The following is a 25,801-nucleotide window of genomic DNA, read 5'->3' on the forward strand; positions in this document are numbered from 1 at the left end:
GACAAACTATAAGCACACTAGTGTACCACCTCTGTCGCTGAAGAGAACAGCTCTAAAGGTGTAGGAATTATAATCATTTAACGTGCAGGCAGCACATGCCAAAAGTGCTGGAGCTAATTTCAGAGCAGGACTTACTATTTTACCATACCTCCCTCCACAAACTTGGAAAATTGGAAAACAAGGGACAATAAAATTTCTTTTGCAGATGCTTGAAAGGCCAGTGTCCCCAAGTAAAGAAACATCGCAGAAGATTAACATCAGCATGAGCAATTGAACTTTTCTTTATAAAAACACTTTTAGCACCTCCATATTAGTTTTGTTTCTTTAAGACACCTTGCAAGCAGCTGCTCCTGAGACAAGTATGCTATCAGAAAAGAATATTTCAGTCTCAAATCCAATAAACTCCTGCTTTCCCTTCACTCTCGTTAAGGTCACTACAAGCATTTGCTCCATTCTCCCCTTTAAAACAAGGCTTTTACATGGCAACACTTAACCTCTGATAAAGCATCAGCTAGTCTTGTATGAATGTAGAATTTGAAAAAGTGGATTGAAAGAGATACCAGATATCAGTAAGAAAGAGTTTTCCCTACAGCTGTAAACAGCATAGTTTTAAGCAGTACTCAGAGAAAACAACCATTTTTTGCTCCTTTAGTAACCATCTTCCAAGTGTGAAGGATTTAGTTAGTGTTATTTACTGCTGAAAATTAGTAACATCATCAGCTGGGTGGACATTTGGTTACCAACAGAGAACACAGGTGAATTTGAGCAAGAACACTTCTGCAAACTGCTGTTTTATATGCAGAATGTGAGAGTTTATAGACAACAATCAAACTGTGCCTTTGTCATATCAACTCTTATGACAACCTACAGTATCTAAAACAGAAACATTTAATCCTTACTCAAACTAAGAGGCAGACAGTCCCCTAACAAGCAACTATGAAGAAAAAACATTTTTTGTCTCAGTTTTTCATGGCAATGACAGATCATTGGATATTAGGAAAAATTTCTTCACTGAAAGGATTGTGAAGTATTGGAACAGGCTGCCTAGGGAAGTAGTTGAGTCAACATCCCTGGAGGTCTTCAGAAAACATGTAGATGTAGAGCTCAGTGACATGGTTGAATGCTAGACTTAGCAGTGCTAGGTTAAAGGCTGGACCAGATACGCTTAGAGGTCTTTTCCAACCTAAATGATTCTCTAATCTTGGGCTGCCAAGCCCTCAGAGTTAGAGGACCATGACTGGGGGAGGAGTAAGCAACTTTCCGTCTGTGGCCACCAAAACTGTGAAGGACCAGTGTATCAGCTCAACATTAGTAAGTCCGTGGGGCCTGATGGGATTCACCCAAGTGCTGAGGCAGTTGGCAGATGTCATAGCCGGACCCCTCTCAACAATTTACCAGAAGTCTTAGGAGGCTGGGGAGGTCCCCGCTGACTGATAACTAGCCAATGCTATTCCCATCTAAAAAGCGTGCATGAGAGAAGACCCAGGAAACTACTGACCTATTAGTGTAATCTCAGTCCCTGGAAAAGCTAGGGAGATTACCCTGGGTGCTGATGAAAAGGCATTTAAAAAACAAAGCTATCATCAGGCATAATCAACATGGGCTCGTGAAGGGGAGGTACTGCCTTAGTAATTTGGTTTCCTTCTGTGATAAGGTCACCCTCTTGGTGGAGGGAGGGAAAGCAGCAGATGTAATCTTTCTTAATTTTAATAAGGCCTTTGATAATGTCCCTCGCAGCCTCTTTCTGGACAAATTGTCCAACTTCAAGATAAACAGGTTCATGCTATGCTGGGTGTTGAAATGGCTTGACAATAGAGGTCAAAGGGTTGTAGTCAATGGGACCATAGCTGGCTGGCAGCCAGTCACTAGCAGTGACCAGCCCTGACCCAGGGCTCAATTCTAGGGCCAGTCCTGACATTTTTGTCAATAACCTAGATACAGGACTGCAATGTAACCACAGCAAGGTTGCTGATGGTACTACACTGGCAGGTTTTAGGAAGAGAGGCCTTCCAAAGGGAGCACTGGGCAATTAGCAATGGCAAGTAATTCAGCAAAAGAAATTACCAGGTGCTGCACCAGGGACAGAGTAATGCTGGACATGGGTAGAGACTGGGAGACAAGTGTCTGCAGGGCAGCTCAGCAGGAAGGGATCTGGGGGTGCTGGTCAGCAAAAGGCTCAACGTGAGCCAGCAGCATGCCCTGGCAGCCAAGGGCAAACAGCATTTTAGAATGCATTAAACCCAGCATAAACAGCCAGTCAAGAGGTGATTCTCCCGCTATATTTAGCATTGGTGCAACCCCACCTTGAAGACTGTGTGCAGTTCTGGGCTCCATAATATAAAAAGGATAAAAAGGTCCCTGCAAGTATCCAGAGGAGAGCAGCTAAGCTAGTAATAGGGCTGGAAGGCATGTCCTACGAGGAGAGGTTGAGGACACTTGAGTTGTCTAGTTTGGAGAAAAGAAGCCTAAGAGGCAACCTCTTCTCCCTAATAACCAGTGAACATAAGGGAACAGCACAAAGCTACACTGGGGGAGGTTCAACCTGGACATCTGGAAAAACTTCTTTTATCATGAGGGTGGTGAAATACTGCAACAGGCTTCCTAGAGTGCTTGAAGCCCCTCGGTTGTCAGCGTTCGAGGCATTTGGATAATGCCCTCAATACCTTCATTATTACGTTTCAACTTTTTGACTAGTCCTGAAGTGCTCAGGCAGTTGGACTAGATGACCTTGGAAGGTCCCTTCTAACTCAACTATTCTACTAGGACAGCATTAAGCATTTAGTTAAGTTTAAGTGCATTCAGCATGCCTACCACAGCTACGTAGAATAGGGAAGCATCAAATTTAGCACTTCAATAGCCAAGATAACAGAGACAAATCCAAGGATCCAGCAAAACTCTTACGATTCTCTTCATTAGAAGACTTTCAGTATTTGGCTTAAAAATTAGAGTAAGCCTGGTATACTCACTACAGAGAAGTTGTAATTGCTTTTAGGGTTCTCCTTGTTGCCTTAATTATTGCATGCTGTTCACTTAGTACCACCTTACTTTGCTTTTGTCAGAAGGTTTTTTTTGTCAGAAGCTGTAAGCATACATAATTGCCCCCCGATTACATAGCTTTCTGTTTAAAGATATAGGAATCAATCAGAAATCATTCCAGAAAAGGTACAGATAACTTCAACTGCAGCATCAGTACTTACAATCATCTGAGAGCCCATGCAAGGATTAAGTGGTTAAAAAACAAAGAATCTTTTCTACTAGAATTATTAGTGAACTTACAAGCAGATTTGAAAACACTCGATTTCACACTATCTTAAATCAAATTACACAACGTTATCAAGAACATTGGCTTATGGTTATTTGGGCTACACACAGACTCACTGTGAGCAAGTAAAACTAGTGCATTATTAAGAGTCACAGAATATTTGTGTTTTTTTCCCCCCCTTACAGCTCTAGTAAGTACAAATACCTCCCCCCCATGTCCCATTTAGTACAAGTAGCACAGAGTGGTTACTTGCAAAGATGCTAATTCCAGATGCAAATCCCTCTGCACTGACTAAAGCTCACTTCAGTAGCTTCAATCTATTTCTCAATTACTTGTTTCAAGAGAAATTTAACAATGGAAAATAGCAACAACAACAAAAAAAGAGGCATACTACTGCAAACATGTTACTGCGTAATTTCGCAAACTGTCTCCCAGGCAAGCTCTTTTAGGGGGTGCTCCCTCAACATGTCAGGTGCCGGCCAGAGTTTACTCCATCACTTTTCAACAGGAGCCCAGGTCCTTTGGAATAAGGAAAAATAAACACCATAAAATGTGCCAAAGAGGAAGTCCAGGAACCCTGAAGAGAAGAGAATTTTCGTAGGCGTTATCACCGATGATAATCTAGAATCAACCTACCACAGTTCTGAATCAAAGTTTAAAAAAGTTGTTCTTCCCATAGACTACTTCTCCCCCCTCTCTCCCAAAACGTACCAGTTCTGAAGTTCTGAATTATTTTCATACTTTTTCAAGTTTCAACCCCATTAACAGAGGTAGAGAGTTAAAGCTTATATCCACAAATCAGGAGTGGACAACTTCCCTACTATATTCCTCCCAAAATTTCACTACCTGCTAACTTATGGTCAGCTCCACAGGTCAATTGGGTTGCGTTACTCCCAATGTTCAACTCCAGCTCCAATAGGGGCCTCAAAATCTCAAAACACAAGATTTAACACAAGATGCAATAGACTGTCAAATATGAACCACGATCAAGATTAGATACTACATGAAGCAAAGTAATGCAGGATAATACTAAAAGCTATCTGACTTGCAAAGAAAAATTGTATGGTAAAATTGTTACATATATTTGGCTCTCAAATAACATTTAGTTAGCTTTCCATAATCTTTGAAAGCTCCCACCAAGCAAGACTAACAGACTTCCAATGCACAGAAAGATTTCCTGTGACAGTTTACATTGACTTGATACAAGTTATGACAATCAAAATTCCTAATGAATATGTATCAGTCAGAAAAAAAGAAAACACATTTTCATTCCTTAGTTAATATTCTAACAGATTTTTCTCTAAATGAATACTGAAGTAATATTCCATATAGTGAACACCTGACTTAAAAGTGTAAGGAAAGAAAGCAGTTTGGTAAAATGAAGAAAACCTGTCACTGTTCTGAGATACAGGTAACTGAAATTCTTATTTTAACTGCTTGCTAAGTGGAAGAAATAAAGCTTAGAAGTGATTTCACCCCGGGGGGGGGGGGGGGGGGGGGGAAGTCTTCTTTCTCCTACAGATGAAGAAAACCACACTCTGTATTTTGTTTAACAGTAACTGGTCTGTGGTTGTCTCTAAGGGCCAAATGCTTAGTTGACATCTCCATAGAAAAAAAGCTGGTTACAGTTAAATGAACAACTCTTTCCACAGCTTCCAGTGGATGTAGCAGTTAAACACTTTTCCTGAACACAGACATTCCTGTTTTTAATCTATAGGATAAACATGTAAATTCTAGTCAAATGAGCCTACAAGGATAATTTTGGAGACCATCTCCTGTCTCAAATCTTCAAACAAAACATGCTTATTACTTTAAAGTCCCATCAGTAAATAAAACTAAGAGAGCTGCTTATTTCAGTTCAAGACTTAAGCATCTTACCTAGGTAAGAAAAATACAAGAAACATACTTTACCAGCAGTTAATTCCACCTTGGTAGCTTCTACCTAACAGCTGAGGGCCGGTAGCTACAAAGCAGATATGGTCATCTAAACCAGCACAGAAATAAAACTAAGGTGGTAAAACTTTAGGTAAAAGTACTGTTTTACTGTGTTTTACTTGACTGCTGGATAAATTAGAAACACATACACAAAACTTCCACCAGGAATTTCACTTTTTTTTTATTTTTTTTTTTATTTTTTTTTACAAAAATACCCGATTTCATTACATAAGCAAGAAAAACTTAGGAGTATATCAGATGTTAAACTGAAGCTTCTGTAATGTATTAAGTCTAAGAAATGCTACATAGGAAGTAATAAAAATTGAACTATCAAGCACCAAATTCAGCATGTAGCTCATTTTTCTCTATGTACTTTTATATTTTCTTCATATGGGGTTCAAGTGCACAGATGAACAGATCAGTTACTTTTGCACCAACAAACTTTTCGATGATCGAACATATCCTAAATTATACAGTCTATTACAGCCAAACAGGCTTTCGCAGCTCTTGGGTAGCAACTAGCAAAAGACAACTTAATCACTGGATACAAGAAGAGCAGCTACAACAGTAGTCCTTGGTGCCACCCGAAAACACTCAAAGTCTTACATTTCTTAGTGCTTTTATATAGATTTTTCAATGCAAACAATTTACTGCCTTCTAAACAGGAAACATGCAAGTATGCTTGGGGAAGTAGTGAGGAACACGAAAATCTTTTAATGGTAAAACTAAGAATTTAGCACCATTTTTAAGACCTTTAAGACTTATTAAGTGGTTTCTTTAAAACGCTAAGCATGTCCTTCTGCCAGCTCAACTCTATATCAATTGGTTAAGTACACTTAGTTTCCAGCTTATTTTCCCCCAAGCCAGGGCCATTAATTACATACCACACTAGCATTTATAAAGTCCTTATTTTGACACTGGAGGTGTACTATCTGTTCAAAACAAAGCTAAATATAAGTACGTGCCTGAAAAAATTTAGAGCTAGGCAGAAATATCAGTGACCAAAATTGACAAAGAATTACTCTAGCAGCTCCGTTTTAAATTGCCAATTTCACTCGGCCAGCATATTACCCATTGTAAACCTGTTGCCTACAACTGCCTGACCTTTCTTTGCAGGAGGCCAATTCCTCATAGCATAAAACATCTCCAGACCTATTATATAGGAAAACTTAGCACATATGCATTTAGTCTGGAATCAAGGGCAATTTAAACAACACAACACTACAAACATACGACACCTGCAATCTAGCTTGGACCAAAACTGTTATTTTCCATAAAATAATAGTAATTTATACTAATATACAGTTATGCCGTAACTGAATTCTACACTTTTTCCACTTGATAAAATGCAAGAAAACTTCTCATGCACAGGCACACACATTGCTTCTTCTGCATTAGGAGTTCAGGGCACAAATACAGGGACTGATGAAACATACTGTTTGAATTGGGTAGAAGATAAATGTTTGTGTGTAAAAACCTCTCCCTGACTATACCTTATTTGCATTATTCAAATTATTTTGAATAATGCAACAGACACCGGGCTTACCCAATAGGCAATTTTTACATAAATTTTCAATTAAACACTCAAAATGAATTAAATCGTTAGCTAGAAAGACACAAGTTATTGTTCCAAAAACTATATTCAACTACATTACACCTAACAATCAAAAATAAAAGCAATAGTACAGTAGAGTTTTAAGGAACGTAGGTACTGGATCATCAAACAAAACACAGTGTAAGGGGAAACATCTTAGTAAGACCTTACCATCATTAAGCTGTAAGATCCAGGAACTGTGGGGTAGCGTTCCTTGTAAATAACCTAGTGAGATTTCAGTGTTTTGAACCTTCGGCAGGTAGAGTTTCACCTACATACCAAAACAAAAGACTGCTTCTTCCAAACGCTATCAAGAATTCCTGTGTAACCAAATTATGTTTGGGAATACAATAGAAACAATTCAGCAAGTTCATTGACTACTCTACAATTTAACATCATGCTATGGATATGATTATGTCCAGACATCACACCCACTTAGAGCATATATATTTCTCAGCTAACAACCACACTTTCAAAAGGTAACTACATACTAGTGTGAAATTTGATCTAGTCTTCTCTTGACCAGAAGAGAAACACATTAGGAAACAGTACCAAGACAGTAATTTTCGTAACATTCTCTTAAACAGCTGCCTCCACCTCCTAATGAGGAGGAAAGTTATCTAACAATTAAGGACTTCCACTCCCTTCTTCTTAAATAACTCCACTTCCCAGGGGAAGAAGAGTCCTGCTATGGTTGCAGGGGAGCTAAGAATTGGGACAGACAAACCCTTGTTTGTCATTCCAGTCTCCCTTATTTATTATAGTAGCTGCACTTTTGTCTAAGACCAGAAGTGCAAATATATGAATTTTTACGTAATATGTATTATATCCGTCATGTGCATATATACACAGACACCTATTATGGCTTAACGTCCCAGTAGTCAGTTTCTATGACTTGAAGCATACAAACAACTCCCAAAGTAGTTCATTTTGACTCAAAGTCACCAATTCCTCAAAATTCATGAGGTCATAACAGCCCAGCTGAAATCTGCACCTCATAATGAAGTTACAAGAGCAATTTTATACCAAGCAACAACTGTATCCTTGTCAAATTCCTACAAGATCTCAAGACACTGGTTAACAAGTGTTAATCAATATAAATCTTAATCACCTACAACAATTACAAATTAGACACTGATCTCCCCTTCCCACATAGAAAAGATTAAGTGGAATTACTAGAAAACTATTCAACAGCCAAACATTTACACATTTAAAATAGTCATCAGTCAAGGAATTCAGTCAATTCTTGGTATTTTGAACTCTTCTGATTATCTTCAGAATAGAAATGAAGTTATGTACTGAGAAGAACGGGTTCAGCAATACTATAACAAGAAAACTAAATAATACTCAGAACAATGTAGTTTGATACCAAGAATTCAGTTGCAGAATACAGTACAATACTCTGACACAAGAACCTATAGTGCTAAATGTCATTCATACCTAATATGTCAGTTCATGAACACATTTGCTTTGAAACTCTTCAAAGAATTGGAGGCTGGGCAGCTGATACACTTCCTGGCACAAAATCAAAACACTTTAAAACATGTTCCCTGTAAAACAAATAGAATAACCACAACAGTGTGTCTAGATGACCCCTGATTCTCATTCTAAGACCAAAGGGAAGAGGGGGGGAAAAGGGGCAGTGAGAAAGAAGGTACTGTAACAGCAGGATGGATTAAAAGGCAAAGTTAAAAACAGTCTGCTAGAAAGTAGTCAGAAAAAAGCTGCAAGAAAAGGGAAGGAATGGCCACGAAGTCTAAACTGCAGAAAAGAAGAGCAGCTTGGAAGGTGGCAAATGTGAACCTACAGAAATCTGGTAAATGAATGCCTTTAGTGAACATCATAGATATGAAAAAAGTTAGAGCATTCAGGAACCACTTAAAATTTAAGCTACGGCTTTATAGATGCAAAAGCTAAATATACTGCTATAGATGAAGTTTAATAGCAATGTTTCTTACCTGTTAAACAAAAGCTTTTAAAGAGTTAAAAAAACAGAATTTGTACTCTCTCAGGCTCCTTGCCCATTACAGGATATCCTGGCAACAGCAAAAATCTTTCAATCTACAGTATTAGCAGATTAGCAGGACTGAATTAGGATTGAATTAGATGAAGCAGATTTCTTCCTACAACGACAAAAAAGACATTTTATAATTTAATGTTGTTAACACTTTCTGTTCAATAGTTCAACAACTGCATGAACAAAAGCGCTGCTTTGCAGGAAATAAGACACGTGAACTGAAGGAGGAAACAGTTTGCTGTGAAAAGTGTCAGTCCAGTGCACCGTACCCTGAAAGTAAGTTCAAAAACAGCTTTGTCATCTGAAAGAAAATTGTTATTAGCAAGTTTAAATATCCCCCTTCACTTCTGAGGGGCAAAGGAAGATGTTTGTGTCACTGAAGTAAAGCTGCCTTTATAATTTGCACTTGACTATGGAATCTAACATGAATCCAGACTTGAAAAAAACTATTAGCAATTTCATATGAAGTCATGTCTTCAGATACAGATAAATATATTAAGATCTGATTTATCCACAAAGTGGTAGAGAAATAAACATACAAGCATTAAGAATGCCAGTTATGTTGGCTTAAGTATATACAATTTAGCCAGTTTCAAAAAAACAAACACATAAAACAATCTACATAGAGACTTGCAAAGTAAACAGCTGTTTTGGGACAGCATTCGGTCACTTACAATTCATCACTAAGATGACCTGATTTTGACTTAATTCCTTCAGTGTAAAGCAAAGTAATGTTAAAGAGCATTACTAGGCATCCATAATTGGCCTCTGCCTAACGCTCACCTGCCTGTGCTTTAGTCAACACCAAATAGGCAAGAAAAAGCACCCTATCAGTTGATGCTTCTTTTTAGTGTGGCTGTTTCTGGCAGTAATAAGAAAAATTTAACACCAAAATTAACTTTCCCCCTCCACCAGTTACAGGAGGCTTTTTGATTTTGCTTTAAGAGGCAGGTTTCAAGGCAAGACCTGTTCCTTTTGGGAACAGGGTAATATTAATAGGTTCATTTAAAACAGGACAAAGTACTAACAACTAAAAAAATATCAAGTATAGTAACAAGTTCATTAGATCATGTCAATGTCTGCCTAGTATTTGGTTGAAATGCTCTCCTATCAGTTTGTCACAATTATATATTCAGCTAAAAAAACGAAAAAAGAGCACACCTCCAAACCACTCCAAATACGCTGCTAGCAAAGAAAAGAGAATGATCTAATTTTACACCTCCCATGTTAAAGAGTACGTGCCTTCAAAGGTGTTTCTTGAGCCTTGAAGATTATTTAATAGCCTATATCAACCTAAAGAAACGTACTAGAAATATTCCTTCTTAACTAGAATAAACATTTGCATTCCAGTTAAACAATCATCCAACAAATGTGGGGTTTTGTTTTTAGGGCTGGTTATGTTCCACTGCTTGCAATATCACCTTATTTGCTACCACCCTGCAGTTCTGGAAACAGAAGTCACCACATTTCCATTTTGTGGCTAACAGCACAAAGATTCCAAGCCCTGACATACACAAACACCAAACACAGCCTTCTCTAAGGCTATTTTAGTAACCAACATACACATGAACTGAAGGTCAGTGTAATACATTGACCATAATACTTTCAAAGGTCAAACATGTTTTTCATCCTTAGACCTTCAGGTCCAAATGTCAAGTAGATTTGCCAATCCCTTGTGAGTCAACTGGGTTACTAGCCCAGAAAAAGTAAACAAGTGTACTGAATTTGGCTTGCTTTACCAAAGTTGTCTTGGTTGTCATTTCTGGATTACAAATGTACACATATTCAGAAGAAGAGCTCCAGGACGGAACAAAACGTCACTTCCTCAATTATGTCATGTAAAAGCAAAATTAGAAGCCTGTTTAGCTTAATCAACTTTCAGAAGAGTTGGCACTGCCAACACAGTACAAATCTGCAAAGATTAATTTATCCAAATGAAAGCCACTATTACTACTCTCCTTATACAGATTGCTTTCTGATATTTCTCTATTCTTCTGTTTGAAAACTTTAGTCTAAATACCATTGTCTAGTTACCAGAACAATCAGCTTCTGAATTCAATACAGCAGGATTACACAGTGAAAAAAATGCTAGTGTAATCGAAATGAACAAGATACTGGCAGTGCAAATGTTACAGCATACCCTGGGAAGGGTGTTCCACAAGAAGTCTGCTCTAGTGAGTCAGGATGCTGAGTCCATCCCAGAATCTAGAATAGCAGAGCTTCGTTTAAGGAATGACTTCCACTCAGTGGTACGGATGGCTTGCTGACTCAGGCTGTTCCCCTCTACAAAGCAGATGGGATACTGAGAGGGGCTGTATTATGGATAAAGGGAAAAGAAACAGTTCTTTCCTTAAAGTAAGAGAAAAAAACTATCAATGAGGTGGGTCAGGTCTAAGACTTTGGCTTTCCAGGGATGGCTTACATCCAGTAACAATTCAGCCACTTTAACATGGCTCCATCACCATAACAATAGCTCTAACAAAGTATTCAAACATAAAACCATGAAAACTCCTCACCACGAGGACACGTGGTGATACGTTCATTTGATTTACCTGAGAAATAAAGCAATGCACAGCTACCTACAGTAGCATCACTGTTCACGTGAAACAACAGCATGGTACAGCCTGTCCTAAAGCATTACCTGATGAACTTTATGGTTGTTTTTTGTTTTTGTTTTAAGATAGAGAGGTTAAAAACTCTGCAACCAGCTGCCATGAACAGACTAAACAAGTTGTATTAATGCTGCATTGACTGAGGCATGGTCTTTCTGTAAAACGGTTCCCATACAGCTCTATTGACCACACAGCAAAACTAAAAAGGTCCCTTCAAATCTCTTCTTTGCTTACAGAAGCCAACGCAACATTTGTTGCACTTTTTTAAAATCAGGATGCACAACTGCAAGGCACTGAATAGTGCTGCTCTTGCAGTAATTCACCTCTTGCATTTAAAACAGCGACATATAACTTACTATACCCAAAGCATACCCTAGTACACTTGAAGTAAACATCTCTTTTTTGTGTGTGATGTAGGAAACATTCATAAATACATCATCACACAACATTAGCTCTTGTTCCAAGTGTTGGCATTTCCAAGAATTCCAGTCTGATTTTGTAGCCCCACCCTCACCGCAGGGGCAATCAGCCTGACACAACCAGCAGAGCCCCAGCATCAATTCGGGAACAATGAAGGTGTCTGGACCATAATTAATAATTAGTAATGTGCCACTATGCCATTTAGTTTTATTCCCTATTTGGAACATACTGCATTCAGATCAAGTGCAAGCGTTTTTAATGTAACACTGCACTTAAGAACAAGATTGTAAGGTACATTTTTCTCCTTTTTCCAGTGATATTACAGTCTATCAATACAAAACTGTTAAGTGTGAATGCTCAAGGCAGAGCAGTGCAAAATCATCATGTAAGAGACTAAATAGCATCATCATCATTCCTTACCACATCTCTCCAAATGTCTGGTGGAAAAAAAAATCCAGATATGTCCTCAGAGCTCTGGTATCATACAGCTTACTACAGAAGTAAATCAGCAACATCTCCTCCCCAGAAACCCACATTTAAGCAATCCATTGAAAAAGTCCTCAAAGAAAAGAGGCCTAAAAACTTTGTCCACCACCATGAACTCGGTAGGACAGACAGCTGAAGGGCAGAGAAGCAAGTACAATTGATGTAGCTAGTATACTAATTTGTGAACTAGTCAAGTTTAAAAAAAATCTACACGATACCTACGGTGACTTTTAAACAACTTCTTAAGAAATGGCTCACTTACGCCAGGACTTAAAGTGCTTTAGAATATCAGTTCCAAGCACTTTGCTTGAAGACTACATATATATGCTCACATGTCACCATTCACAACCAAAATAAGGATGAAAAATGCAATCCTATCAGGTCTCAGAGCAGTGCTGCAGCAGGCTAAGCAGTGCCACACTACCCCAGGCAGCACAGTCCCTCCCTGCTGGCTCCCGACACCTCACCTGTCAAACTTCCGCCAAGCCATTTCAGAGTGAAAATGCACTTTAAGAAGTGACAAATGAAGTTGGCAGAGGAAGCAGGGAAGGAGTTTTTCTGCCAAGTCCACATGCTGGAACAGCTCAAAGGGTCCGCCAACCACTAGGGCCAGCGTGGCCAAGAAGCAGAAAGCACCGTTACGGACAGGGAAACCAGGATTCATCTCTTCCATCTCTGCCCAAAGTTACATGGGCTTAGGCTACTGCAGGACTGCAGTACAAAAGTTCAGGATCTGGTTTCAAATAAGAAACAAGACATAAGGCTAAAATAAGACATAAAGTAAGACAACAATTTTGCATCAGTTCTACTGTTCTCTCCGATAGATGAAAACCCACAACACCAATCCTAGATTCCTGCACTACTTCTCCAAAAATGTACGAACCAGTACTACTAACTTACTGCTTCAGCAGTACCGCTGTTTGTTTGAACATTTAAGAAAAAAAATATTGTAAATTAAGGAGGAAGCCTTACAGTTAAATGTTGGAATTTTAGAAATGTTTTCTTAAATGCATTTATTCTCTTCTTTACCTGTAAGTACTCCCAACAAGCGCACGGGTTTCCCTGTTTGTGCTCCAACAATTTCTTAAACGTTGAACCATAGAATGGCTGGAGCTGAAAGGGACCTTAAAGATCCTCTAGCTCCAAACCCTCTGCCGTGGGCAGGGACAAAAAGGACTTAGAAGGGGAAAAATAACAATATATTTACCATCACGGTTGCACTGCTTCTGGGTCAACTTTTCACTTAATCTGCCTTACTCTGTCCCTGCTGAAAATAAGCAGGGAAGGGATGAGAAGACTATTGTTTGAACATGCTTACCAGTATTAGGCAACAGTACTAAACAAAGGTTTAAAAGGTTTAAGATAGTACCAAAAGCAGCATTAAGAGAAGACAATACAGTTGTGTCAGTCACTTTGCTGCATTAACGCTACTCAGACCTATGCTTCGCTTGCCTTAATTAACCTGAGTACAACTGCAGGCTACCCGGTCACAAAGCTTTTTGAAACGAAATCTGTACTTGGCATGGCACACTGTAAACATCAAAGCATAAGCCTAACTGGCTTGGCCATTTCTATCATGGCACTGCAGAATACAACGCAGACATGCCCACTTCATCGGGATAACCTTTAACTGGTTCAGTTAGTTCATCCTCCTTTTCACCTTGTTGATTAAACCTTTAAATTTGGATGCAAATCAAATTTTGAGGTGCATGAAAATACAGAGGCAGAAGAAAGCTGCTTTCTTCAGTAATTTCTAACCAGGGCAGCAAAAAGTATTCCTTCTGTATGGACATCATTACCAAGTATTACAAGTTTTCTTTTTAAGCAACATCTTGGTCTTTTTAATATTGTTAATATTGCTAGCAGCTCAGCAGCAGAAGTTAGCAGCAGCTTCCAGCACCGTGGCACTGCTTGCCTTCATGAAGCTCCAGTCAGCTGCCTTTTAATAAAGATATCAAGAACTGAGCCCCTGAGTAGGTTGATTTTTTTTTTTGATTTCTGTGCTACCATATCTTATGAGGACAGACAGAACTGACCAATCCACCCTGTGCACACACCCAGGCTAACACGACTGTATCACAACAAACATGTTTTGCTTTTCAAACTGAAGGCTGGAATCCCTAACACCCTTCAAAGGCTGTGCAGGTCTGATAGCATGACAAGAAGAGCTGAAGATATTTCCTCTTTTAATCTGCAATTTAAGCAGGTTAAAATAAATCCTTGATTTTTACTTCCACTTGAGGAAGCGGATTCCTAATCTGGAATTTATGCACCAAAAAGCTTGGGTCCTCTCTACGCTTTTTTCTACAATCCCTTCAGTTTCCTTGCTTATCAACACAGCCCCTAGTACAAAATTTAAAAAAAAGAAAGTTATTCCAATGTATCTGTCAAGCAAGGGAAATAAAATATAGTGATGGTCACCTGGATACAAGGAAAATGATGCTACTTTACCACATTTGCTTACCTAAACGTTGGTATCTGCATTTAGACAAATGCTTTAGCACCGTTTGGAATCTTTCCTAGTTTAGTGCTGACATTATAGTTTTAGTTCAACCTTTAACCCCAAGTACAAACACCCTCCTTTCCTTCACAGAACTAAGTATATACAGGGGAACAGTCTACAGAACTGTGTGTCAGTCTCTGTGGACATACTGAAGGTGAAGTAGTTGGAAGAGGGAAAATAATTTCACTGCACGCAGAATGTCAGTGAAGCACTGGATGCAAATAGATAGGTTACCTTACAACTCAAGGATTAACAACTGAAGAGAAGTTCAATATCCTCCACAAGCATTTTACCACCAACTTTTGTAACATAAAACTACTAGCACAGCCCCTTCCCCCACATTATTTAAATGGCAGGCATTTAGAACTACACAGTGAAAGTGCAGATAGAGGCATGATTAGCTTGACTTTGCTGAGATTCAGCTTACCAAACTAAGAAAAACTGCTTTGAATCAGAATATCTCACCAAGTCTCACTTACATAAGTTCATTGAATGGCTATTTTCTGGAGTATCACCAAAAATAAGTTCTAGAAGAAGTTTGAAAACCAGCAAAATAATGGACAATCGCTGAGAAGGCATCTTGCACAGGGTTTGAAGCGGCTGTTAAGTTCTCCTTCTTCCCCCTTGCCCCTACTCCCCAGGTAATTCGTATTTTAGAGCAAACCACTTCAGTATCTTGAGTTTCAGCACACCGTGCTTTTACAGGGTGTGCACATTGCAGTTACACCACATTTCCCAGACACAGGTGCAGTTGGTGCCTCCACTGAGGGAATGTATGCTTTCCCCATGCAACTCTTCCATTTTGACACCACCAGAAAAACTGTCATTGCCAAACAGAGTAAGGTACCTTCTTCTACCTGCAACACACATCCTACGTATAACGAAAAAGCCACATCGTAAATCAAAATGTAAAACCTACTGTTTCCTCAGTGGTCTTCAAAATCTTTTTAAGGCTGTTTCAATTCTTCTCACTGGATCATTAGAAGAGTTTAGTTGCTACATGGCACCTTTCAGAACTCCGTCACAGTAGCAACAAGCAGACTACAGGGCAAGTCCTCCTCAAACATGCAGTAGCGATTTAGAAGGAAAAGATTTTTTTTTTCAAAGGGAGATTATTTTCACACTCTCAAATCTTGACACAGAAGTGATCAACTGATCAATATCATGAAGTGCAAGCAGACAAAGTAGGCCCTTTCAAGCAACATGCCACGGGCTAGGGATACAAAGTTTTTCTTGCTGTGGCCCTAATTGAAATACTTGAGGAAACATTTCATTTGGCTGTCTCCTCTCTGATTTTCTCCAAGCTCCTCTCCCTCTCAAGACTAGGCTCCAACACGGTAACTAACTACAATACTCTATCAGCCTTCCCTTTCTCCAAGCCCCTTTCTCTCTAGCTACCAACCTCTCTGTTTCCTCCCAGTGTAAGAAGAGGCCTCAACTCCACCCTACAAGTGTTACTTTACACTCCGTAAGTAGGAAACACTGAATTAATGTTACCATTAACCCAAAGGCAGGGCAAACAGTTACTGAAAGCAGCACTGCTGCTTCTGGCCTATAGGCCTACTCATCCATTTGGGGAGAAGAGTCTCAAAGAACGCAAGCCATTTAAAATGCTAGCCCAGAACTTAAATACTTCACCATTTCATAACAGTATTACAAGATATACCCTCTCTCCCTCAAAAAAAGTATTTCCTGCTAAGTAAAAACTCAGAAGTCTATTTACTGAAGATCTAACCTTAGTCTTTTATACTTTCACACAGATTTTGGCAAATCTTATGACCATCCCATAAAGTTAAGTCACCAGTAGTACAACAAGCAGCAAGGCAACTTTGTTAAGGATCATTACAGTTTTGAAACTATCCTCAGAAGTTAACGTGAAATGCTTGAAAGCCTAAGAACAAAGCTTTGTAGCAGGTTTAGCTGCAATTAAAAAAAAAAAAGGAAGAAAAATACACCATCTATTTCTCTCCATATTTCATTTCTGTATTTTCAACTGCCACCTTGGATTCACTAGCTGTTCTTCCAGGTTTTCTATAATACAATTGAGACATTTCTCTACAAAAGACATGGACAGTAAAATGAATCTACCATTTTTACTTGCATCGTGCCACTTAGTAGATCCAATACGTAACCTCGGTCACCAATTCAGCGCTGCAGCATCAGGCAGTTGGACTGGATGATCTCTGAAGGCCCCTTCCAACCCAACTATCCTATTCTAATTCACATTTCCAAAGACCACCTTAATCACCACAATCATAGCGTTCACCATTCCCAACAAATATGTTACAGACACTGACATAACCTGCAACCTGCCCTGTCATGATGGTGAGGATCAGCGCTGTGGTTACGTTTCCTACATCCACTAAGAATTTAATTCTTGGCTGCACAGGGCCACCACCTCAGGGGAGAAAAAAGCAACTCCATTGCATTCTGGTCACCAGCCTTACAGCTTGCACGTTTCTCTGAAAAGCTGGAGGTAATTTTAAGAAACCTTGAGTGCGGAGTAAAGGAGGATTGGGTCAGTGTAGTTCAAAGAACAAGCTACCGTGGAAGAACTTCAGCATCACTGCATTCTGTTGTGCACTAGAAGGAAGCCAGTTTCCTATACTGCAAAACATGTCACACACACACAGGTGTTTCCTATACTACAAAGATAGGAAACAACCTACAGGGGTTGTGGAATTTGAGTCATTTTTCACAGACAACCACAGAGAGGTGCAGAATTTTATTTTATTTTTAAGACTGTTTACCTTTGATATCCCATCCCTATGAGTCCAATCTCAGGAACAATTTCCTATTCAGTTAGTAGAGAGTTAGGGATTAATTTGGATTTATAATTTGTGTTTTTGAATCAAAGCACCCAGGTTAGGTGTAGCTAGTACTCCACTCAGCCCTGGCAAGGTTCTTTTTTCAGGTATACATGTTTTGAGACGCAAGGACAGCAGAAGAGCACATTTGAACACACTTCCATGGTAGGAAAGTGTCCGTCCCCACCCATGACTAAAATCATACTAATAAGCAATGCAATGGCACCTGGCACATCTACTGACAAATAAAAGCAATCAAATATTTGTAACGGGCTGAGAACAAGTAAAGTTTTAAGTTCAGTCCCCAGTCATACAGTATTGTTCTTACAAAAAAAGTTTATAAACTTTTGGATCGTGACTCTAAGACTGTCTTGACCTGGACAACAATACAGCTAAAGAACTACAGATATAACACGACTTTCACGGTCTGATAGCAAAGTATATCCCCTTTTAAATGAAGAAAGACATCCCATAACCACTGGTAAAGTAACAGGAAGGACTTGGTAACATTAAAACAATTGTAAGGTTTTAATTTTTATGACTATCCTGCAGCTAAGTGCTAAATGCTACTGCCAACTAACAGCTGTGACAGCAATTACCTTCTTTCTTACAACCTGCAGAGCCCAAGCTGTGCAGTGGTCTTACACCACGCTTCACCAACTACCAGACCTCCATCTGCTTTGCCTTTAAAACTTCATCTCTTTCCCTGCTTTGAAGCCCCACTTGCTAAAACAAAACCAGCATGCTCATCACTACAGTAAAGGCAGGCAGCATCAAGAGCCACGTTTAGTTTCATGGTGACCATTAAGAAATGAGGACCTCATGCTAATGGCACCTTTACTACCCACTTGATTTTCGGGAAGATCGGACAAATTTAATATAAGCACAATGTTCAGCACACATCTTTTTGCCATTAAATACAAGGTGGTTTGAAGTCACAAAGAGCCCACTATCAGCAATAAGTACATGCATGGAAGGATCCTCTGATAAATGCTTGCTTGCCCCAGCCAAGAACTGCCTACTTCATAGCCAGGTTCAGCGTAACTCCTACGGCTGTCACTCACAGGCAGGAAAAGTTACCAAAATGCCGAGAGCCCACAGAGAGCATCATGAGCAGTGACAAATTCGGCCTTCATAGCAGCCAGAAAGAAATAAACAACGAAACACAGAAGGTGGGAATGCAATCCCTGTGCTGTTACAGTCTCCAAACAGACTTCCACCTGGAAGGTACGCAGGCAAAAGGTAAGGCAGTTGCTGTCCTGTAGATGCAGACCACTTACACCATCAGCAGGAAACCCACCCACCCAGAACTGGGTCTACACCTGCCACAGCTGCCACAGCTAGGGCTTTATTTTATCAGTCTAGAGACTTTCCATCGTTTTTCAAGGTGTTTGGTGAATAGCTGAACTTTTCAAGCAAATGTAATCCACTAGTTATTTTCCTGATGGGACAGGTTGCAAAGACACAGCCATCTGACAAGTCTGTCAAGGCAGTAGTGGAAGAAATAATGTCAACTACTATAGATGAAACCAGTCCTGAAGTTCCTAGCTGAGCATTTTAGATTTAAAACTGATCAAAATACCACCATAGGAGTATGAAGAACACGCCAAGACAACCCTTGGTCTATTTTAAAGGTAACTTTACAGTGTATTTCACAGGAAAAATGTGAAAATGTGTCATCCTCTCAATTAGGGCACTAACATAAGCGACAAGTGCACATCACCTGTCAGCAGACGAGGGTCTCATGCTTCACTCCTCTAGAGCAGCGTAATGTACACTTACAGAAAGCACCTTCCCAATATACGTGGTGTGGCTGGCACGCTGGAGGGAAGGGATGCCATCCAGAAAGACCTGGACAGGCTGGAGAGGTAGGCCTGTGTGAACCTCACGGAGTTCAACAAGGCCAAGGGCAAGGTCCTGTGCCTGGGCAATCCCAAGCACAAATCCAGGCTGGATGGAGAACAGATTGAGAACAGCTCTGAGGAGAAGGACCTGGGGGTGGTGGTGGATGAGAAGCTCAACATGAGCCAGCAACATGCACTTGCAGCCCAGAAAGCCAACCGTGTCCTGGGCTGCATCAGAAGTGCGGCCAGCAGGGCGAGGGAAGGGATTCTGCCCATCTGCTCTGCTCTTGTGAGACCCCACCTGGAGCCCTGCGTTCAGCTCTTGGGCCTCTGATATAAGAAGGACATGGATGTATCAGAGCAAGTCCAGAGGAAAGCCATGAAGATGCTCAGAGGGCTGGAGCACCTCTCCTGTGAAGAAAGGCTGAGAGAGCTGGGGCTGTTCACCCTGAAGAAGAGAAGGCTCCAGGGGGACCTCACTGCAGCCTTTCGGTACTAAAGGGGGGCTTATAAAAAGAGATGGACAGCAACTTTTAACAGGCAGATAGTGCCAGGAAAAAATGAAACAGTTTTAAACTAAAAGAGGGTAGGTTTAGATTAGACATTAGGAGGAATTTCTTTACTCTGAGGGTGGTGAGGCCCTGGCACAGGCTGCCCAAAGAAGCTGTGGACATCCCATCCCTGGCAGTGCCTAAGGCCAGGCTGGATAGGGATGGGGGCAGCCTGGGCTGGTGGGGGGTGTCCCTGTCCGTGGCAGGGGGCTGCAACTGGATGATCCTTAATGTCCCTTCCAGCCTAAACCATCCTGTGATTTTATAGATCGCAAGTTTGTCAAATTACAAGATTTGCTCCAAAAACCTCTCTAAGAAGCTAAGTTTGCACAAAAACCTCTTACTTGCATATAGGAATCTGGTTGGAGATTCTGCTTTCTCCACTGAAGGAGGCGACGGCGGCACTGTGTAGCAGGGATAAAAAGATATCTAGGATTCACTCAAGACATTGTAACAATGAGAATGCTTTAAACACAAGAAGTGCTATATTTTGGAATATATTTAATAACCTCATTATAAATGACCACTAATTTTTGCTGAAAACACCTGAAAGTTTCCATCCTCAACCCCAACCCCATCATTACCCCGCAGGCAATCACAGGGCCCTTGCACAAAGCCTCACCCGGGACCTTGGTCATCATAAAAAGGCTTTAGGGTTTGCTTTGCTTTTAGGAGCATCTTCTGGCACAACAAACAAGAGCTGGCCTACAGCCTTTCAGTTTCCAGAAGACCCAATGGGCACAGAAAGGAGACCACTAGGCCGTGTACTCTATCGCCCTGCATAAGTGTAACTTAGACTGTATACAAATGCTTGGAAACACCTACATCCAAAATGGAATAGGAACAGTCTCAAGACTTCAAGGAAATTAACCCACAAATCTCACTATCAGGCAGTTTCTGCTTTTTTCTTTTTTAAATCTGCCTCCTTTTACAACACAGCGAGGATTTGGTTAAGATTGAACTATCGGTTTCACAGATGCTCTTACCCATTTTGCCAACAAAGCCTAAAATAACCCTGCAGTCTTTTACTCGGTCCCTCACCCCCTGCAACAACAGATTGCTGCTACTATCAAATAATAGTTTCAATTCTTTCAGTTATATTTAGAGGCAGAGACAGCATACACTCTCATCTCTGTGCCATGTATTACAGCTTCACAGTTCATACAACTGTACGCTCAAGTCCTCTCGGTATTCTCTTCACCAAAGGCACAAATCCTGTCACTGAGCACCCCACGTTTTTAAGTCCCGTGGAAGAGGAACAGATAGGTCTGTTTAACAGGACTATGGGAGGACTACAGAAGGGAAGAGCAACACAAAACAACAGTCAAGGGCTGCTATATACTGCAGGCGCTTTCCCCACACACTCCAAATTACATACACCACTTCAAATATGCTTCTCTGCACCTTATGGAAGCTATTAAAAAAAAAAACAAGTTCTTGACAATTGTTGCATTCAACAACAGATTTTTTTTCCTCCAATTTAGCATGAAGCACTGTTACCAAAATGCTATTAGCCCTAGAAGGGCCATGAGCAAGCTGTTAGCAGCTTATACCAAACGTCACCCTGATCCTATCACTTCAGTTTACCCAGATTCCTGAAAAGTGTCCCAAGCTAGCTATAGAGCTGCACATAATATCCAAGGGCAGGAAAACATTTTACTTCAGTTGCTTGGTAGCATATGGTTTCTACAACAGATGCTGGAACGTTGACACATCACGAAAATGCTTAAACACGAGATACAGAGCTTCCAATGTTCTGTTCGTGCTCTCTACATATTTTCTGGTTGATCTTTCCGGTTTGCCTCCCACCCTGAAAATATCAGCATCTAACATGATCAATAACTTCCCAAGTCCCTTGCTCTTCTCCTCCAATCTGACAAAAGTTAGGACAAGAAACATACTATTTTTCTTCTACCCCTACTTGTTTTATTACTGGGGAAAGTTTTGCCAGAAACAATGGCTCCACATCTTGCTCTTGAGAAAATCCAACCAAACACGGTCTTCTATGAACATGGACATGGCGTTTATTTCATGATAACACAGGACTCCTAAACCTGCCACGTGAAGTAAAATACAATATACGGAAATCTTAACAGTCACAGATGAAAATGCTACTACAATAGCCAGACCTAGGTGACAGATGACAGGCTTAAAACATCCTAGCTTATGGAATTAGACCACTACACTCATAATAGCACCTCTTCTGCTGCTCTGAAGCTGCATAGAAGCTGCAGTTTCCATCACAGCTTCGAAAGACTGTGAATGAGCCCAGTTAGGTGTAAGAAATTAATCATCAAGCCTACTACCTGCAAGGATGCTGCATGGCGTGCTGGAAAACTGAAGCTAGAACACAAAATATCTCAATATAGTGATATAGTGATTTTCTTAACTACCTCCTGAGGTTAAAAAAAAAAAATTTCAAGGCTTTTTGAGGACTTGGACAAAAGAGGACATCATCAGTGGGGAGAAAGGCAAGTGGACCAAACAGCTCTTCAAAGCATTTCTCTCTTCTGACTAATGTTTCAGTCCCATACTGGTTGTTTTTGAGCCAGCTGTTTAGTGCATCATAGTACGTGCACTTTAAGCTTAAGCTGAGTAGAGAAGCAAAGCTATTGAGCCACAGCACTAGAGTTCACTCTCTAACCATCTGTTAATACTAAAATTACATACATCGTTTTCTGCTATAATACTGCTAAATTCAGATTCCCTTCTATTTAAGCCACTTGAATATCACTCTCTGATCATCATCTGATTCTCTGATTGCTTGCTCTGATTGCTGTGGAAGTACAATGAACAGTTTGTAGGCAACTCTGAAAATGCACACAAACTATTAAATATCTTTAATTCCATAATGGAATAACAATGACTAATTTATATTTAAAAGAATCCAGAGACATTACAGCCACTGCAGTTTACATATAAATCTACTTTACTTTCTAAGAAGTTATAACACTCTACCTTGCTTAAAAACATTACGATTAAACAGGCTGCTTTTACTGAATTTCTGAACTGTAAGTTTCACTCCAGCTTGGTGTTTTCCTTAATTTCATTGTTGAACTCTTCAGTAGTTCTTCTCTCCAAAATAGTCTTCTAGTAGCATTAGAAGATAAATTCCTTTAGTAACTCAGAATTACAGCATTCAATACTGCATAAGAATTCTGTTTTTCATACAGAAAGGAAATAAAAACATATTATCTATGTTCAACCAACATCATAGGTGAAGGAAACTAATCAGTAAGTGCATTTAAAAAAGTACTTAAAATTACAAACTGAAGAACTTACCACACTGACTGGTTACCACATCTGCATGGAGCCTCATCAACAAGTTATATATTGAAACAATTCGGTAGTGTTCTGTTAGATTTGCATAATAAAGACTCTTGCAAGCTACAGTTAGTCTATGCCTCATTAATGAGAGCACAAAGAAGTAACACGGAGCTAAGTAATCAGACAAACTCCTACTAGAATACACGCTGTACGGAAGATACACATTGCAGCTTAAAAACTTTGGGGTTCCAGGTAATTACTGTAACAGGGAGAGTTCCTACCTTTCAGCATGCCAGAAAAAGAAAAGGGATTTGGTATTTGTGCAGTTCACAAGCTACTGTATATGCTTACTATCTGGAAACTAAACCAGCTTAGCGTTCAGCATTTAAAAGGAACAACACATACTCTTACAGTAGGCTTAGATTCCTTCCACTGAAGTACACTTTATTAGTCTCACTACAAGCAACAAGTGATGCAACCTTCCACTTTTGAGCTGCCAACATGTTTCAAGGCAAATCTCCTAGAGCTTCTAAACCACCCCTAAGTTTCTTGTATTCTTCCACTCCCAAGACATTTCCTAAATTAGAACAGCAGAAAACTTTGAATGGGTGCGTTGCTACTTAAATAACATTTGTCCTGACAGGGAAGATCCTGACTTTCCTCCCACCTGTATTTATGTCACAGAGACACAAGATGCAACTCTAACCTCCTCTCGTGCTTACAGAAGATTTTAGCCATTAAAGTAACACAAAAATAGGCGAAGTGACAGGTTCATTTTAACCATTAAAGTAAAACAAAAACACCAAAACCAGCTGGGTCAAAGTCAGATTTTTGCCAGACGTATTGAACAGGAGCTACAACTTCCCCAAACACTGCCACACTCTTAGTAAATTCTAATTTAAAAAAGCTGCCAAAAAAAAAGAAAAAGAAAAAACAACCAACAACAACACAACATCCTTACAGGAATCCCGAGCAACTGAGTTTAGAGAAGGAAAGCGAATGCGAAGGTAGGTATCAGCAAGGCGTTTCTGTGTCAGCACCCACGAGTTAGCAGCGAAGCGAGAGGAAAGTTCTGTAATTCACAGCAGCAGGACAAGGGGCTGCAGGGGGTCACCGGACACCTCCCCCGCTGCTGGGGGCCACTTCACCCCCTTCAGAGCTGCGAGGGGTGCCGGGGGCAGCCGCTGGGCGGCCCGGGGGAAACCCCCCCGGCCGCCGGGTTCCCGGAGCTGGGGAAGCAAACCCCGCCGACCCCCTAAAACCACCCCTCGAGGAGCCGCTGAGGGAGCCCAGGGCAGCAGCAGGCGGCGGGCGAGCACCGCTCCCCCCGGCGCGGCCCGGGCCCTCCCCGCCGCGCCCAGGCCCGCGACACCCCCCGGCCGCGGCCCGCCAGGCCCGGCCTCGGCTCGGACACCCCAGCGGGGCCCGCGTGAGGGCGCCTTAGCGGCGCAGCGTGCCTGAAGGCTCCCGCGAGCCCGGCGCTGCCTGAGGGGCGCCCGCAGCCCCCCTCTCCCGGAGCGGGGCAGGCGCCAGGCCCGGGCAGGCGCGGGAGGGGCAGCAGCGAGGCGGCGGCTCCCTGAGGGGAACCGGAAGGAGCCGCGAGGCGCCGCCGGAGCCGCCGTACCTCGGCGAAGCGCGTCCCTCCGCCTCACGGCCCCGGCTGGCTCCGCTCAGGCGGGCAGGGCTCCGCTCGCCACCATCACCGCCGCTCCAAGATGGCGGGCATAGCAGCTCCTGCCAGCCCTCCGCTCCCTCCGCCCCGCCTGCCAATCATCCCGCCCCGGCACCGCCCCCCGCCGCGCCACGCGCTGTTGCTATTGGGCCCCGAGCGAGGCTCGGTCGCTCATTGGGGGATTCGCGGGTGTCAGTCGCTCGCTCACGGCGTTGTGACGGGGTGGGCAGGGGCGCGGGGGCGGGCTCTCGGGTTGTTGTCGGCCAGTCAGCACACGGGGCGGGTGCGTCTCGATTCCCACCTTCCCCACTTAGCAACACGGTGACGTCACAATGACAGGCGTTCCTCCCGCCCAATCGGAAGAACGGATGCCTCTTTTTTTTAAAAAAATAAAAAGCCCTTCCCGTCCAATCCGGAGCTGAGCTGCCCGGACCCGGCAGGAGGCCACTGCGGGAGGGGCGGGTGCCTGTGGTGGCGCTCTCCCTTCGGCCTTGCCCCCCGCGGCTCGCCATTGGTCGGCGCACGGAGCCACGCCCCCCCGGGCGCCGCACGGGCGCCAAACTGCCTGACAACAAGCGCACGGCGCGCGCACAGGGGGTGGGGCGAGAACCTGTGGGGAGGCGGGGAAGAGGGGGCAGCAGGGTTGGGGAATTAGCTCAAATGGTAGAGCGCTCGCTTAGCATGCGAGAGGTAGCGGGATCGATGCCCGCATTCTCCAGAAGTTCGTTTTTCTTGTCTCGAACTTGGTGAATTTCACCCGAGATTTAGAGGCGTGTTGTACCGAAGCGCCTCGGAATAAATCAAAGTGTAAAAAGCGGCGAAAAAGGGGGA

General features: G+C 41.7%; 1 protein-coding gene across 14 annotated transcripts in view; it reads right to left on the reverse strand.

Annotated features, from left to right (window-relative positions):
• The window catches only part of PPP6R3 (protein phosphatase 6 regulatory subunit 3), a 59,046-nt gene extending 33,965 nt beyond the window's left edge, over positions 1-25,081 (reverse strand). For 2 of the 14 annotated variants that reach the window (XM_080593857.1, XM_080593844.1), the window contains exons 1-5: positions 24,923-25,080; positions 8,750-8,914; positions 8,232-8,341; positions 6,963-7,062; positions 3,654-3,781 (exon numbers count right to left, since the gene is read on the reverse strand). In XM_080593857.1, the coding sequence (XP_080449983.1) occupies positions 3,654-3,665 (12 nt within the window). In that variant the 5' untranslated portion in view covers positions 3,666-3,781; positions 6,963-7,062; positions 8,232-8,341; positions 8,750-8,914; positions 24,923-25,080. Of the gene's footprint in view, positions 1-3,653; positions 3,782-4,108; positions 4,194-6,962; positions 7,063-8,231; positions 8,342-8,749; positions 8,915-24,922 lie in introns of all 14 variants that reach the window. The other 12 variants (XM_080593845.1, XM_080593851.1, XM_080593846.1 and 9 more) reach the window with 7 other exon arrangements.
• Between the last annotated feature and the right edge of the window lie 720 nt (positions 25,082-25,801).

Source organism: Anser brachyrhynchus (genome assembly GCF_964034855.1).
Source record: "Anser brachyrhynchus genome assembly, chromosome: 5".
NCBI classification, from domain to species: Eukaryota; Metazoa; Chordata; class Aves; order Anseriformes; family Anatidae; genus Anser; species Anser brachyrhynchus.